Genomic DNA, 15,413 nt, shown 5'->3' with positions numbered 1-15,413 from the left:
AATAGTTGTATCTCAGCCTAACAAACTATACATCAATGGAAAGCTTATTTATTAAGTTTTCAGGTTATAAATGTGACCATGGACCACAAAACCAGTCTTAAAAGGGTATATTTGTAGCAATAACCAAAAAAATTTTTTCTTTTATTCCAAAAAATTATTAGGATATTAGGTAAAGATCATGTTCCATTAAAATATTTTGTAAATTTCCTACCGTAAATATATCAAAACTTAACAAACGATACATCAATGGAAATCTTATTTATTCAGTTTTCAGGTTATGTATAAATCTCAATAAAAAAAAAGACCCTTATGACTGGTTTTGTGGTCCAGGGTCACAAATAACTAAAACTGAAATAAATGCACTATAGTAAAAAACAAAAAACACTAATAAAAATAACAAAACAACAAAAAGATTAAAACATAGTGAAACAACTGAGTAAAATGAACTAAAGGATTAGAAAAAAATACTATATTAGTATATAAACAAAATAACACTAACAAACCCATATTTTATCAACATTAACCATAGATAAAGCTATAAAAGCATAACGTGTTCATTTCTACAAAAGGAAAAAGGAATGACTTTCAAATAAGTCCACATTTAGATTCGATTTAGGTTTTTATTTCCGCTTTCAATAAAACATTCTGGGCCTTTGAAAGTGTCCGATCCCAAACCATTTCAGAGGGTTTAGACAAATTTGAAACACTACTTTAGGAAATCCTGTTGTTTGTGCAGGTTGTATTCCCACCTAGGGAAAAAACAAATGTAACCAAATGCTGGAGTGTCAGTCACTCATCAACAGCTGAAACTATCATTTACACCACAGGAGGCCTGAGGGGAGAGAGGGAAAAGTGCTCTCTGTCCTGACAGGAGGAAGAAGGGAGAGGAGGAGTAGAGGAAACGCGTAGACGGTATCAGCATGCCTGGCCATTTGGCTGTCAAGCATTAAGTGGGTAAAAGGTAATCCATCACATTTTGGTTGGGGTTTCCTCCCTACATTACAGTCACAACAGAATCCTTTAGGGGCGTATTCAAACAAATAGCCTGAAACTGAAACATATTACCAAAATAGTGTAAAAACTCAACTGTATCCCGGACAAGCCCCCAATTTGTTAAACCCGCAGAGAGTCTACAAAATTAAAATCTACATTCTTGTTAACATTAACCAACTTTTTCATGCAATTCAAGTTGAGTACTACCCACAGGTCTACACTTCACAACTCCACGCTCAACCACCAGAAAATGTACTTCGTTTTCCCAGAAACACGATCTCCACTGTGGAATAGCACCACAGGGCGGAGTACTTTCTGTGTCTTCTTTTAAAAGCAGTAATTTATAGCGTCTCCGGTAGTCAACTCTTGACAACAAATACCTTTTCATTACAAAAGGAGGATGGTGAGACAACGGGGAGGGAGAAAAAGAGAAAGAGGGGGAAGAGAAAAGTGAGGTATTTTTGCATAGCCGGAGGGTACAGATGGCAGCTATTTCACACCTCCAGCTCTGGGGTAAATTCAAACCCACTGTGTTTATTTAAAGCCTCCACAGTCGGCCAGAGCAGAAGTGACCGCTCGCTTTATAATAGCGGTAACTGTAATGCAAGGCATTTAGAAGTCTCCCGGGAACACCGTATTTCCGAAATCCAAAAGACGATGAAGCAGCTACGGAAGCACGTTTGGGCCTGTGAGAGCCACAGGCACTCGCTCGGCTGGAATGTTGCCAAAGGACACATTTTTCAGGGTTTTATTTCAGCTGGTGTTTTTTTTCTGCAACCTGTTTCCCTTTTTCACTCTCTGACTATGACTTAAGTGCATGAAAGTCCTCAGGGTTTTAAATGACTATTTTGGATATGAGGTGGAAATGTGTAAGCTTCCACAGCTCAGAGTAGAATGTGTTTCCCCCCTGGCACACCACTAACTTACAGCATACTGCAGATATGAATATGGATTGAGAATATGCACTTCGCATTAGACATACAGTACTCATACAGTACAATTTCTGCAAAGTCTAGCTCATTTTAACAAGGAGACATTGTATTAATCAGCATTTTACTTGCTCTTTAGAATAATGAAAACACTAAAAACAATGTCCACCTACTTGCTGCTTTAAATTCAAACTGGATGGACAAGTTGTTTCAACTTGAAATATATTAAACAGACTTAAAAAAATTTAGTTAGATCACTTATAAAATGAACTTGGAATTGGTTAAATTCATCACATTTGTGACCTTGGACCACAAAACCAGTCATAAAACATGAATAAAATAAGCTTTCCATTGATGTATGAGATTTTAGGATAGGCCAATATTTGGGCAAGATACAACTATTTGAAAATCTAGAATCTAAGAGTGCAAAAAAATCTAAATATTGAGAAAATCGCCTTTAAAGTTGTCCAAATGAAGTTCTGAGCAATGCATATTACTAATCAGAAATTTGGTTTTGATATATTTATGGAAGGAAATGTACAAAATATTTACATGGAACATAATCTTTACTTTATACCTTAATGATTTTTGGCATAAAAGAAAAATCGATAATTTTGACCCATACAATGTATTTTTGGCTATATATACATATATACAAATATACCCATGCTATTAAGCCAGGGTCACATCTTTCATTAAACACTAAAAAGAAGTGTTTATTGTATTATGCAGACAGTTTCCTGAATATAAGCCTAAAATTAGGTCATTGAGAAACCTTAATGACGTTCATTTATATGAAGAAATCTTAATGGTTCTGTTGCAACAAACAGTCTGTTTAACTTAAGCTCAGACAGAGGGTGGAAACCAATCACACCTATTTTGGTGAAAGAAACCTTAAGCAACATTAAAAGAGAACAAAAAAGGCAGACGTAAGATATGACCAATTTAAAAAACTATTTCAGGTGGCTTAATTGCAAAGTGTCTGAGACATGGTTTATTATTAACACACCTTCAACTGAGACACGATACAACAAGAGTACTACAAAGTAGACTTACTCTCATCTTGGGTGGCCGGTCTGCCCTGGGACTGAAGAGCCTGAGTTAGGAGTACTGAGATCAACAGCAACATGGTCTTCATTATCTTCATCATTATCAAGGATTCTCTACATCTGAACTCTGCATTCAGCCCAGCTCTCCATAAAAACAGCTAGGACATCAGCACTGGGTATGAGACGGAGAAAGCAAAACAATTATTAAAAGATTAAAGACAACATGAATCTTTCAAAGTGTGACATTTGAGGGAAACATAATATTTAGTTAGAAATAACATTGGGCAGGTCTTGAATATAACCATCTGGATTTGACTGAATTGTTAAACACATGCTGTGATGTTATTGGTTAATTTGTTTCTCCACCCACACGATTATTATTATGCAAGCAGTCTGTTCAGAATCAATAAAATATACTGAAATAATTCTGCTAAACATTTCTTTAGAATAACTTTATACACATTAGAAATCTCAGTTTAAGCTGACATTAGAAAAGCATCCCTGACAGAAAAAAATCCTGTAAAACTCCTCTGATGCTTGAGCTGCACAGATCAGAGATTTATATATATATATATATATATATATATTTATATATATTATATATATATATATATATATATATAAACAGCCTGATAAACTGTCCATCCATTTCAGATGTAGCAACGAGGCCAATGAAATCATAACTTTGCTGTATAAGGTCAACAGTGGAACAGCACGTCCTTTAAGAACTCAAGGATTTCAACCAGGACAACAGAAGAGAACATTCAGAATCTTTGAGTCTGCATAAACTAAATCACTTTGAACAAAAAGTTAACATGGCACTTTCTTGCTATTAATATATTAATGTACTACGACAAAGCTAATGTAGAAAACAGACTTTCGTAGTGCAGTTCTGTGCAGGGTCACTCCATCTGTTTGCCCTTACAAACACTTCCAGTAAAATACACAGAAACACAAATGCATTTCCTCCAACCCTTCACAGATATCTGTCAACCCTTTGCTGGTTTAGACCCCAGCATGACCCCGACACGCCATTTGTCCTACTAGCTATCAGAACTCATCATTTACACATTTCAACACACACCCCTCTACGAGTGGATCGGTCAGAAAAGAGAAGCGTTTCACAATTTCGCCAGATGTTTTTTCTTTCAGAATGTTCAGCTGCTTGACATTTGTGTCTTTGCTTTCAATTGAGATTCTGTCTTCAGAAAATGTAAACAAATTGAAAGAAATCTTAAAGGATTAGTCCACTTTCAGAACAAAAATTTGCAGATAATGTACTCACCCGCTTGTCATCCAAGATGTTCATGTCTTTCTTTCTTCAGTCGTAAAGAAATTGTTTTTTTGAGGAAAACATTTCTCTCCATATAATGGATATCTATGGTGCCCCCGAGTTTGAACTTCCAAAATGTAGTTTAAACGCAGCTTCAAAGGGCTCTAAACGATCCCAGCCAAGAAAGAAGGGTCTTATCTAGTGAAACAATCGGTTATTTTCTAAACAAATTGACAATTTATATACCATTTAACCTCAAATGCTTATCTTGTCTCGTCTCTGAGATGTGCATGCGAAGTGTGATCTGGGTCAATACAGTTAGTGTATGTCGAAAAAAACTCTCATCTCGTTTTCTTCCCCAACTTCAAAATCATCCTACATCGCTGCAGAAGTACTGACCCAGTGTTTACAAAGTGAACATACATAGAAGATCAAATGCCCTTTACAAAAAAAAGGTACAACAGCGTTGTAGGATGATTTTGAAATTGAAGACGAAAACGAGACAAGACGAGCATTTGAGGTTAAAAGTATATAAATTGTCAATTTGTTTCAAATTAACCGGTTGTTTCACTAGATAAGACCCTTCTTTTTCAGCTGGGATCATTTAGAGCCATTTGAAGCTACGTTTAAACTGCATTTTGGAAATACAAACTTGGGGGCAACATACATATCCATTATATGGAGAGAAATCCTGAAATGTTTTCCTGAACACACATAATTTCTTTACGACTGAAGAAAGAAAGACATGAACATCTTGGATGACAAGGAAGTGAGTACATTATCTGTAAATGTTAATCTTTTAAAGCTAGACTTACTAAACTAACTAAATGAAAACTCAATTGACTGTCTATGCACTTATTTAACATTAACACCAGAAAAAGAGCTCAGGAAATATCGCGGAGAGTCTGGGATGTTGTGAATTATTGTAAATTCTCTACACTGATCAAAAGTTCAAACTGTCACATTTCTGAGCCAAGTACATTTCGAATGCAACTTATTTTGTAAAAATAACCAATTATTCCAATTTAAGAGAACGTTTTTTTAAACAGTTTTTCATTACTCCAGTCTTCAGTGTCACATGATCCTTCAGAAATCATTCTAATATGCAGATTTGCTGTTTAAAATAACATTTCTTAATATTATCAGTGTTGAAAATGGTTGTGCTGCTTAGAGGTCGACCGATCTATCGGTTTTGCCGATTAATCGGCACCGATAGTTGATTGGCCGAACTATCGGTCATCGGCAAAAACTCCTGCCGATAGTTTTTCCTGGTTGCGTTCCCTTGCTGAAGCGCTCATGCTCCGCTGTCTTAGAGTAGAGGTTAAGCCCCAGACCAATGTTAGGATTGTTATCATATATTTGTATTGATTTATAGTCATATTTTTAGCCAGCAAAGTTGTAGATTTATAGACCTGATGTGAGAAAGCAAACCGTGTTCATTCAGCCGACAGAATCCTGCCGAGTCACAGCGTGCTATAGTTTTACGTAACATCATATAACATCATCTGTCCAAAATCATTGTTAATAATGTCTTTATGCTTCATAAAGAACTATAATTCATGTTTTAGCCTTTTCTTCAGGCCCTTAAAGCATAGGCTTGCATCTTGTTACGCACTTTATTTCACAATGCCAATTTTCCTGTTCTTATTTGATTTTAATAACTGATCAACAAAAATATATATTAAAAATTAAGATAAAAATTATACAAAACGAAATTCGTTTAAGGAGGGAATTTCCACATATAAAAACGAACGAAGTGATCAAAAATTGTGTCTTAACCTCTCCAATTCTCCCGGCGTATTTCCTCCAATTCATACACGTCCGACATTTACAAATAACACAAACTTCTTTGGTAATTAATATATTAAACTGAAATAAAACACAAACAAATAATATTTAAACATAAATGTAAAACAGAAAAGAGATTGTTTCTGAAATGGCTGCAATGAATGATATAGATCGCACTTTCTCTTTCCGTTCAATCTGTCTAGACTAACCTTTGCTGGTTTTTTATCTTTCTGGAGGTAAACATTTGCCCGATTGGTGATTAAATAAACTGTTTTAGATTTCTGCTTGAACTACACGCGACGCGTCTTGTGTGTGTGTGTGTGTGTGTGTGTGTGTGTGTGTGTGAGAGAGAGATACCTGCGAGTTGTCCGCGCAATGCAGCGCTGCACTTTTGTCCGGTTGAGCTTGTGTTTTTCCTGCACATGACACGTGTGCGCGCCAGAAACGCGGCAGGCTTCGTTGCACAGAATTTGCACTTTGAGCTACGTGTGCATTGTTTGACAGTGTGAGCTTTCAATCGCAGTGTTTTACTTTAGATATGCCTTAATTTCTGCCGTTTGTAATGCAGTACTATTAGATGCACTAAACTCGCGCACTGACAGACTTTCACTTTCTCTTTGTGTTTGTTCGTCTTAAAAAGCTTGTTTGCAGATGAGGTTAAATGCACATGGATTTTCGAATACTTTCGATGTACACACAGTCAGTTATGTTCTCAGAGCAGGACAAAACATCTGATACATCGAAATAAATCTGTGCATTCGTTTGAATGCAGCCGGTTAAAGCAGCGACTGTCTGTGATCTCATCAGTAATAATCAAACGAAAAAAGAAAAAAAAACTACTTTGTAAACTTGCCGACACTTAAAGAACGCTTATGTTAAATAAGTAAATGTTTTAAAAAAAAGTAGCCTGCTTATATAATAAAAAAAAATAAGTATATTTTGCACAAATGGTTATATTTAGTTGATATTGAAAATCGTAATTAAATTGAATCTTAATTTTAAGATGTCAAATATAAACAAAATGCATAGAACCTGCAATTTTACATATTGTTAAAATGTAAAGATGAGCCCATTTGTAACATCAACTAAGATTAATGAAAGCTGTAGAATAGAAGTGTTGTTCCTTGTTAGAGTGTGTTAATTTCAACATTTACTGATATTTTGTTAACATAAATGAACTATGAAATAACTTTAATGATCAATATATAATAAATAATATTTTTTTCATGTACAAAGTATGGTTTAGTATTTAAAAAAAATAGTAGATCACTATTTTAAATGCTTTATCCATTTTCAAAAACTATCGGTTAATTAATCGGTATCGGTCAGTGTGGTCCAACCTAGCTATCGGTATCGGTAAAAACCAATATCGGTCGACCTCTAGTGCTGCTTCACTTTTGTGCATACCTAAATACATATTTTCACTTTTTGTCAGTTTAATGCATCCTTGCTTTCTGAACGTATATATTTTTTTCTTCTTTTGTTAAAGTACTGAATCCAAACTTTTTTAACAGTAATTTATCTTTGTATATATGTGACCATGGACCACAGAACCAGTCCTAAGCAAAGATATATGTGTAGCAATAGCCAACAATACACTGTACGGGTCAAAATGATTGATTTTTCTTTTATGCCAAAAATAATTAGAATGTTAAGTAAAAATCATGTTCATGTTAATTTCATACCGTAAATATGTCAAAACTTAATTTTTATTAGTCATATGCAGTGCTAAAAATTTCATTTGGACAACTTTAAAAGCAAATTTTCGATTTTTTTGCACTTTTAGATTCCAGAATTTCAAATAGTTGTATCTCGGCCAAATATTGTCCAATGCTAACAAACCATCCATGGAAAGCTTATTTAATCAGATTTCAGCTTTCACAAATCTCAGTTTAAAAAAATTATCCTTATGACTGGTTTTGTGGTTCAGGGTCACATATAAGGTTCAGAAACCCTTGCACATTAAACCAAAACTACAATAACACATCTTACAACTAATTTCTAGTGCTAGTGCCCCTGTAAAAATGTTAGTGCATAATGCACTTGAGACGAATATTTCACAGAACAATGCAATGAGATGTCTAACACCTTCACAGCTGCTCTAATAAGGACGAGAAATTTGGACAAACACCAAGAACAGAGATTTGATACGCATAAAATCGTTCCCATAGAGTTTGTGTTGGTTTCATTTTTCAAGCCATGTCTGCAGCTGGTACAAACCAGAAGAACAGATGAATGGAGAGACGGGCGAATGGTCAGACAGGGGTGACAGACACTGAGCTGGTGCCAACTCCAATCCCCTCCAAGACACTGCAAAAGACACTTACGACATACCAATTATCATCCCCAGGCCAAAAAAAAATCTGACTAGATCGAAAGGCAGCAAGTCAGCAATACTAATGCAATACTAATATGAATCTGATTTGTTTGTCAGTAATGATGTGTAGCAATAACAAGACATATGACAAAATCAGAATGCACCCATTATAATAAACAAGGCAACATGATGTTAATAAGAGATTTATGCTGATGATACACTGGGCAACTTTTTGAGCAATGTTGCCGGGCAACTTTGGCAAATGTTGCCGTCAATGGGCACCCAGGTGAGATATAAAGCCCACGACTGATCTAAATTATTCAGATAGAAATTTGTTACCTATTCTCAATGGGAAAGTGCCCAAGCAACATTGCTAAAAAAAAGTTGCCTGATTAAATTGCTCAAAAAGTTGCCCTGTGTATCATCAGCCTTAGGCAACACTTTGCACAAAAAGATCCCTAGATCTAGATCTTTTAGGATCTTTTTTAAAATACATAATCTGAAAGCTGAATAAGTTTAATTAGATGAATAGTTTATATAAAATTAATTTGTGAAGTTTTAAGAAAGGCAAATATTATCCATGGGAAACTCCCCACAGAGCAGGTGAGCTAAGAGGAACTGGACTCAGCAAACAGCTGTCAGTCTTTGATACACATAGATTATCTTTCAAACTACAGCAAACACATTTGCTGATTGAATTTCCTAATAACTGACTTACTCTAAGCTGCTCATGTCCTTCTCTCTTTCAAAAAAGTCAAAAAACATTCTAGGATTTTTCTCCATATAGTGGACTTCAATGGGAGCCAGTGGCTTAAAGGTCCTGTTTCATTGCAGCCTCTAAAGGGCTCTACATGATCCCTAGTGTGGTTAAAAAGAATATTAATTATTTTAGAAAATGACAGATCATTTCGCTAGATAAGACCCTTATTCCTCACTGGGATCGTTTAGAGCCCTTTGAAGCTGCATTGAAACTGCAATTTAGACCCATTGATCCCCATTGAAGTTCATTATATGGAGAAAAATCCTGGATTATTATTTTTTTTTTTTTTTTCAAAAACCTTCACTGAAGAAAGAAAGACATGAACATCCTGGATGACATGGGGTTGAGTACATTACCAGGAAATTTTAATTCAGGAGTGAACTAATTCTTTAATAAGAAGTGTACGTTTCAGCAAATCTGCATCCTAAATTAGTTTTAGCTGTTAACACATTTTATAAATATGGAAAAGGGGAGAAAAAAAAAAACAAGAGGTTGAAGGATTAGTTTATGATCAAATTACTTGGCTGCGATTACGTTGATGTAAATGTTTAAACATTTTTAAAAAGAAAAACGTTCCTTTGTTTACATGAGCTATTCCTAAGTAAAACAAACTGCAGAACAAACATCCAGCTGATTATACTTAAAGTCTTTCCACAGAGTTCGCTTTGAGAGGGTAAAAGGAAAGGAGGCGCGCACAGACGACAGAGAGAGTGCACGGAATAAAAAGAAATAGACCAAGTCAAGTGGAAAGAGAAGTTAGTACCCTAATTAATGAAGCCCAGCGTGTTTTTCTCTCCCTCTGATCATCGGAGGGGAACATAGCGAGAGCGTACAGCAGGCCCAACTCATTACCGCTGCCTACTACTGGAGCGGAACATTCCAGAGAACAGCATTGGTTTGTGTCGGAGACGGGACGCCTGACCTCACTCATTCCAGCGCCGGTGGGAGCCAGAGCAATAGCCGGCCCACCAAACCAAGAGACTGCCACTCCATGGGGAGGCTATTAGGGCCAGGCTGATGAACTTCACATACAAAACCCTTTCCTGCTCCTTTATCTGCTCTAAGTCAATCTCTAATTCCTCTAGGTCCTCTTAAAAAACAAGATCCCGGACAAATTGAATTGAATTTGGTCATGAATAAAGGCTAACCTTTAAAAATCTGATTTCATTCAGCCATTTTGTTTTGTTGCAGATGTGATGTAAACAGAATAATGGCCTTTCTGACTAAGACCGATGTGAAGGCGCGAGGCCAATCCCTGACGAATGGTGCTTTCACACTGGTTGTCTTAAAAATATAAATAGAAGTAAAATTAGCATCATGCCACATTTGAAAACTGTTATCATTATTAATGTATTTGCTTAAAATCCTTGATATAACAGTCATATGTCTGTTTATGTAGAGCAGTAGAAAAAATGTTCAATCGATTTTTATTACGGAAGATCTAGAGAGTAAACGTGCTCTGACTCATATTACACTCGCGCACGTGAAAGAAAACGGACAGTGTTCTCCTCCAGATCACATCATTTAGTAGAGAATTAATAGAAATTATATTAAAAACATGTGAGAATAACCATCTGTTCTCAGATGCAATAACAAGAGCTCTTCGCTCTTGATATACTCTTCTTATGTGTTCGTTTACACTGGTTTTCGAAAGAGCGCCACCACTGTCGTCCTTTTGTGCAACAGCGGCCGCTCCGGGCACGTGACGTAATGCTCTAGTCTTACTGGACAGCCTTGTTTTCGCTTTGCAAAACTGAAAAGATTCATCGGACTGGTTGTTTAAAAAACATTTGCTATTTCGGGGCGCAAATGTTCGCAGTCAATGTGGAAGCACTCATTGAAATGTGTTGTTTTATTCCAGCATGTCTTCCCGTGAGATATTTGTTTTGCTTCTTCGCACTCAGTGTGGAAAGGCCTTAAAGGAGTAGTTCATTTTCAGAACAAAAACTTACAGATAATGTACTCACCCCCTTGTTATCTAAGATGTCCATGTCTTTCTTTCTTCAGTCGTAAGGAAATTATGTTTTTTGAGGAAAACATTTCAGGATTTCTCTCCATATAATGGACTTCTATGGTGCCCCCGAGTCTGAACTTCCAAAATGCAGCTTCAAAGGGCTCTAATCGATCACAGCCGAGGAAAGAAGGGTCTTATCAAAACGATCGGTTATTTTCTAAAAAAAAAAAAAAAAAAAAATTACAATTTATATACTTTTTAACTTTTAAATGCTCGTCTTGTCTAGATCTGTGTATACTCTGAGTTTAAAAGGTATATAAATTGTAAATGTTTTTTAGAAAATAACCAATCGTTTTGCTAGGGATTGGCTGGAATCATTTAGAGCCCTTTGAAGCTACATTTAAACTGCATTTTGGAAGATCTAACTCGGGGGCACCGTACATTATCTGTAAATTGTTGTTCTGAAAGTGAACTATTCCGTTAAGGCGCTGTGCGCATCTCTCCATTCTGAGACCTAAACTCCACCTCAGGTTTCATGCTAAAGCTCTCAGACAGTTGTGTAATAGTAACTTTCTTTTTAAAAGTGTTGGGCGATAGTTTACTGTGCCAACCCAGCCCTGCCAGCCCAGTAAATTAGAGGGCAGAAAATTCCTCCTCTTTCCAAACTCTCAACACAAACTTCCACCGGAAGAACACCCACGGCACAGCACGTCTTTTCTCCTTCATCCATTTGCTTCCTTTCATTTTTAAACAACAGAGCATTTCACCTTGAAGCAGCCACTAGAAGATCACCACAAGAAACTCAAACGGGTGTTTGTGAGCGAATGCAACACACAAGCGCTGGCTCAAATAGGCATATTACCTCATTGTGGTTCGAAATATTCCACAAAAAACAAACTGACTGACTTTGATAAATGCAGCTCAAACTGTCAATGCCATATCCCTCTTTACAATACTCTTTAACTTTACTGCAAACCAGACGAACTGATGACCTGTCTGGAGCGGCTAACTGTAAAATCACTGGTCAGATCCTAAGGGACGAGCAGCCATAATGATTTCCCCTCTCATTTAAGTAATTGATGTAATTATGGACTTAAACAACTACATTTTCACAAGGTCGGTTACAGTTCTTCAGTATTTCAGTGGCTGAAAAGAGCAAAAGAAAAACTTTCAAGGGAAAGCACTAAAACGGCTTTATGAATAAAGGAACCTAATATGAATTGAAAACATCATCTACCTTGCTTTATGTTCCGATAAAATTAGTTTTAAGATTAAAATGAAATTACAGAAATACATCTTGGGTCTTCTTCAGGAAACTCATTTTCAGCAAACGTTCTTGCCGATTAGTGCCTAAAGATATTCATATCTAATTGACTGTATTTTGCTCACATTTCTGCAACGTCTTGCAACAAGTCTGGGTCAAGTCTGCGCATGCAGTCGCCAGCCAGCATGTCGCCATTGACAAATCTCGCTCTTCATACCGGTGAAAAGGTGGAAACTATCTGTGAATGTCTGTTTCTTCCAAACAATGGTCACTTAACAGCAGAGACGTTTTTAAAAGGCTAAACTGAAAGAATGGGTGTTTGTAATTGTAGTATACATAACTGAGTAAAAGATATAGCAATGATCTGAAAGTTCTAGACTGCACTAGTCCAAGAATGAAGAGGGGGGTTACTTTGCAGTACTCTGAAATTATCTAGTGAGTGATGAGGAAGAAAAGAGGGAGTGACACTGTGAGGTGGGTGCAGAATTACTTTGCTATGTACAAAGTGACAGAACACAAGATCTGAAGCAGAACAACATTCAAGCACGTCCAATGATAAATATATGTGTGCATGTATATGTATATGTATGCGTATACATGCGTTTCACTCAACATTCCTAAACATTATTGTACTTTAGCACATTGTTGTGTCAGAATACAATATATATTGGATAAAATATAATAAATATTAATCTCTGCGAAAGGTACATTTCTCTAGCTGGCCAAATAAGGACATAAATGGGTCTTTCAGCTGGCGAGACTGAAAATTGAAAATACTGAAACGCATCCAGGATTTAATGTGTCTTACGTATTTTACAATGTGGTTTTTTTTTTTTATATGAATTACCCTTCTGCCACAATGCCATCCAAACTCATACTCCAATATAGTTATGTTGTTTGTCCTTTACTGTGGGAAGATAAACAACTGCAAGAACAAACCTGCCTTTCGTATCAAGATAACTTCAGGCATTTATTTTGGCAAAGTGAATCTGCAAAACTTCAAAGATGGAGGGAAAATATTACATTTACACAATAACAATGAATCAAAATAAACACAATAAAATGGTCCAGGGGCAATTTCCGCTCAAAATGAAAGATGACTGTCAGGGCCCCAATTCTGAATAGTAAAAGCTACCAAGAAATTTGTTAGCTTCATTCTCAACAAACCAAAACACCTCCTTCACAGAAGCCACTAATTGAAACCGGAACGATTTTATTTACTTATATCTACAGGAGCACCACAATATCCTAAGCTACTCTTGCTTAAGTTGCTGAGGAATGTTTTTGTTTGTTTGTTGTTGGACTGTACTGGATGGCTTCAAATATGACGTTATGCGAGAGCGCGCATGCTGTACAGGCACACGCAACAACTTGCTCTCATAACATATCAGATTTGTAGCCATTTGATGATGAAAGCTGATGAGATCCCACAGCGTCCTCAAGGTAGTCAGCCTCAGTAAGAGACAAATTTACACATTTAAACAAACTGCCCAGTCAAAATTACTTTACATGCATTTCAAATAGTTAAAAAAATGCATTGATTTATGAATCAACCTCTTTTGTTTAAAAGACATGAATGTAACAAATTAAAATAATACAGTGAGTGGACAATAACAGAAGAGAAAATATATACGCGTTTCAGGAAACTTAATGTAGCTGTCATTTAACTATACGCATAGGCCTATATAAAAAAGCGTTTTATAGTGTAGTAGCATTTTTATAAAAACACTACTAGTAGCCTATATTATTCACATTCCATAAAACAGCAAAGCATTTGTAGACTATTTTATTACAGACGAACAGAATCCATTTACAAGCCTTACTCACCTTTTCCTTTCTGGAAGAAATCCTTTCTGAAAAGAGTCAATCCCAGATCAGATTCAGAAGTTTATAAAATACAGACTCCCAAATAGTCACTAGACGAAACTCCACATTTCTTCCTCTGTCATAGCCTCTTTGCTTTTCATTAAATCACTCGGACGTTCACAGGTTTTCTTTCGACTCGTCCGAGAATCGTTTGAAATCAGTGAAAATACTCGGCAGAGACGCGTGCTCGTCTTCAAGATCGCGTGAAGATGATTTCGTTCAGTAACATAACGTTTAAGGTTCATGCACAGACCCACCAAAGCAATTTCCTGCAGTGTTCATCTGTTTTTCTTCTGAAAATCCCACCCGTGCGGTTTTTGTTTGCGCTCGTTCGAAAAGAAGGTAGAGGGGAAAAACTTTTACCCCAATCTCTACTTCGGTCGGCAGTCCTCTCAAAGTCAAAACTAACCGAAACGTTCAAAACGCGATTATACTTGAGTCGCAGTCCTCTGTGTAAATTAGTCTAGCGTCGGGTAACTAACTTTACTTTTGTATCTTTTTACTGGTTTGATAGTCCGTACCGTCGGCCTCCCCCAGCACTTTAGAGGATACAGCGAGATTCCGCACTCATGGATGGAGGAGTGTGAGCAGAAAGACCTGACTCCCCCTCCATCACTAACACCTCAGGACTACCAAACAGCTCACCCAGTGCATCTTGGGATTGTAGTTTCTGTCACACCGAGCCCCTCTTAAAAACTCTATAAAATCTCACTGAAACGAAAATACATTTTACATTTTCAAAATAGATACAACATCATTGTGCTATATTATATTATATTATATTATATTGAAAAGTTGAGCCAAAAAGTTAGACTGGTTAAGACAGGTAAATAAAATAAATAATTTCCACATTAGACATTAGCTACCAATAAAAATAAATCTGATAACATTCTAAATGATTAAAAGACATTGTTAGTTGCATGGAATGAGTGATAAGTCCCATTTCTTTATCCTTAGTAGATAAAGCTGTTCCGTTCATTCTTTGTATTTGTGACAACAGTGTCCACACAACCCTGACACAGTTTGTGTTTGCATAGTAAAGGTGACCATAACACGGTTAAGAGCTTGCAAATGTATTATCTCAACAGCAGGAAAAGGTTCGGTCAAACTCCAGATAGCATCTCCTGTTTTATTTGAACTCCAATTAGTTTGGAGGTACTATGGCATGGAAAACATCCGTGGATCCTTGAAGGGTCTGCTTAAGTAGCAGCACGGCCATT

At 36.4% G+C, this 15,413-nt stretch overlaps 1 protein-coding gene across 4 annotated transcripts in view; it reads right to left on the bottom strand.

The window, feature by feature from the left end:
* fgfr1a (fibroblast growth factor receptor 1a) overlaps positions 1 to 14,767 on the bottom strand; it is a 58,662-nt gene extending 43,895 nt beyond the window's left edge. For all 4 annotated transcript variants that reach the window (XM_073819156.1, XM_073819158.1, XM_073819157.1 and 1 more), the window contains exons 1-2: positions 14,155 to 14,767; positions 2,979 to 3,143 (exon numbers count right to left, since the gene is read on the bottom strand). In XM_073819156.1, coding sequence (XP_073675257.1) covers positions 2,979 to 3,072 — 94 coding nt within the window. In that variant the 5' untranslated portion in view covers positions 3,073 to 3,143; positions 14,155 to 14,767. The remainder of the gene's footprint in view (positions 1 to 2,978; positions 3,144 to 14,154) is intronic.
* Positions 14,768 to 15,413: the final 646 nt, after the last annotated feature.

The sequence above is a fragment of the Garra rufa genome, chromosome 15 (genome assembly GCF_049309525.1).
Source record: "Garra rufa chromosome 15, GarRuf1.0, whole genome shotgun sequence".
In the NCBI taxonomy this organism is placed as follows: domain Eukaryota; kingdom Metazoa; phylum Chordata; class Actinopteri; order Cypriniformes; family Cyprinidae; genus Garra; species Garra rufa.
The sequence above is the reverse complement of the archived record's forward strand: the minus strand, read 5'-3'. Positions and strand labels throughout refer to the sequence as shown.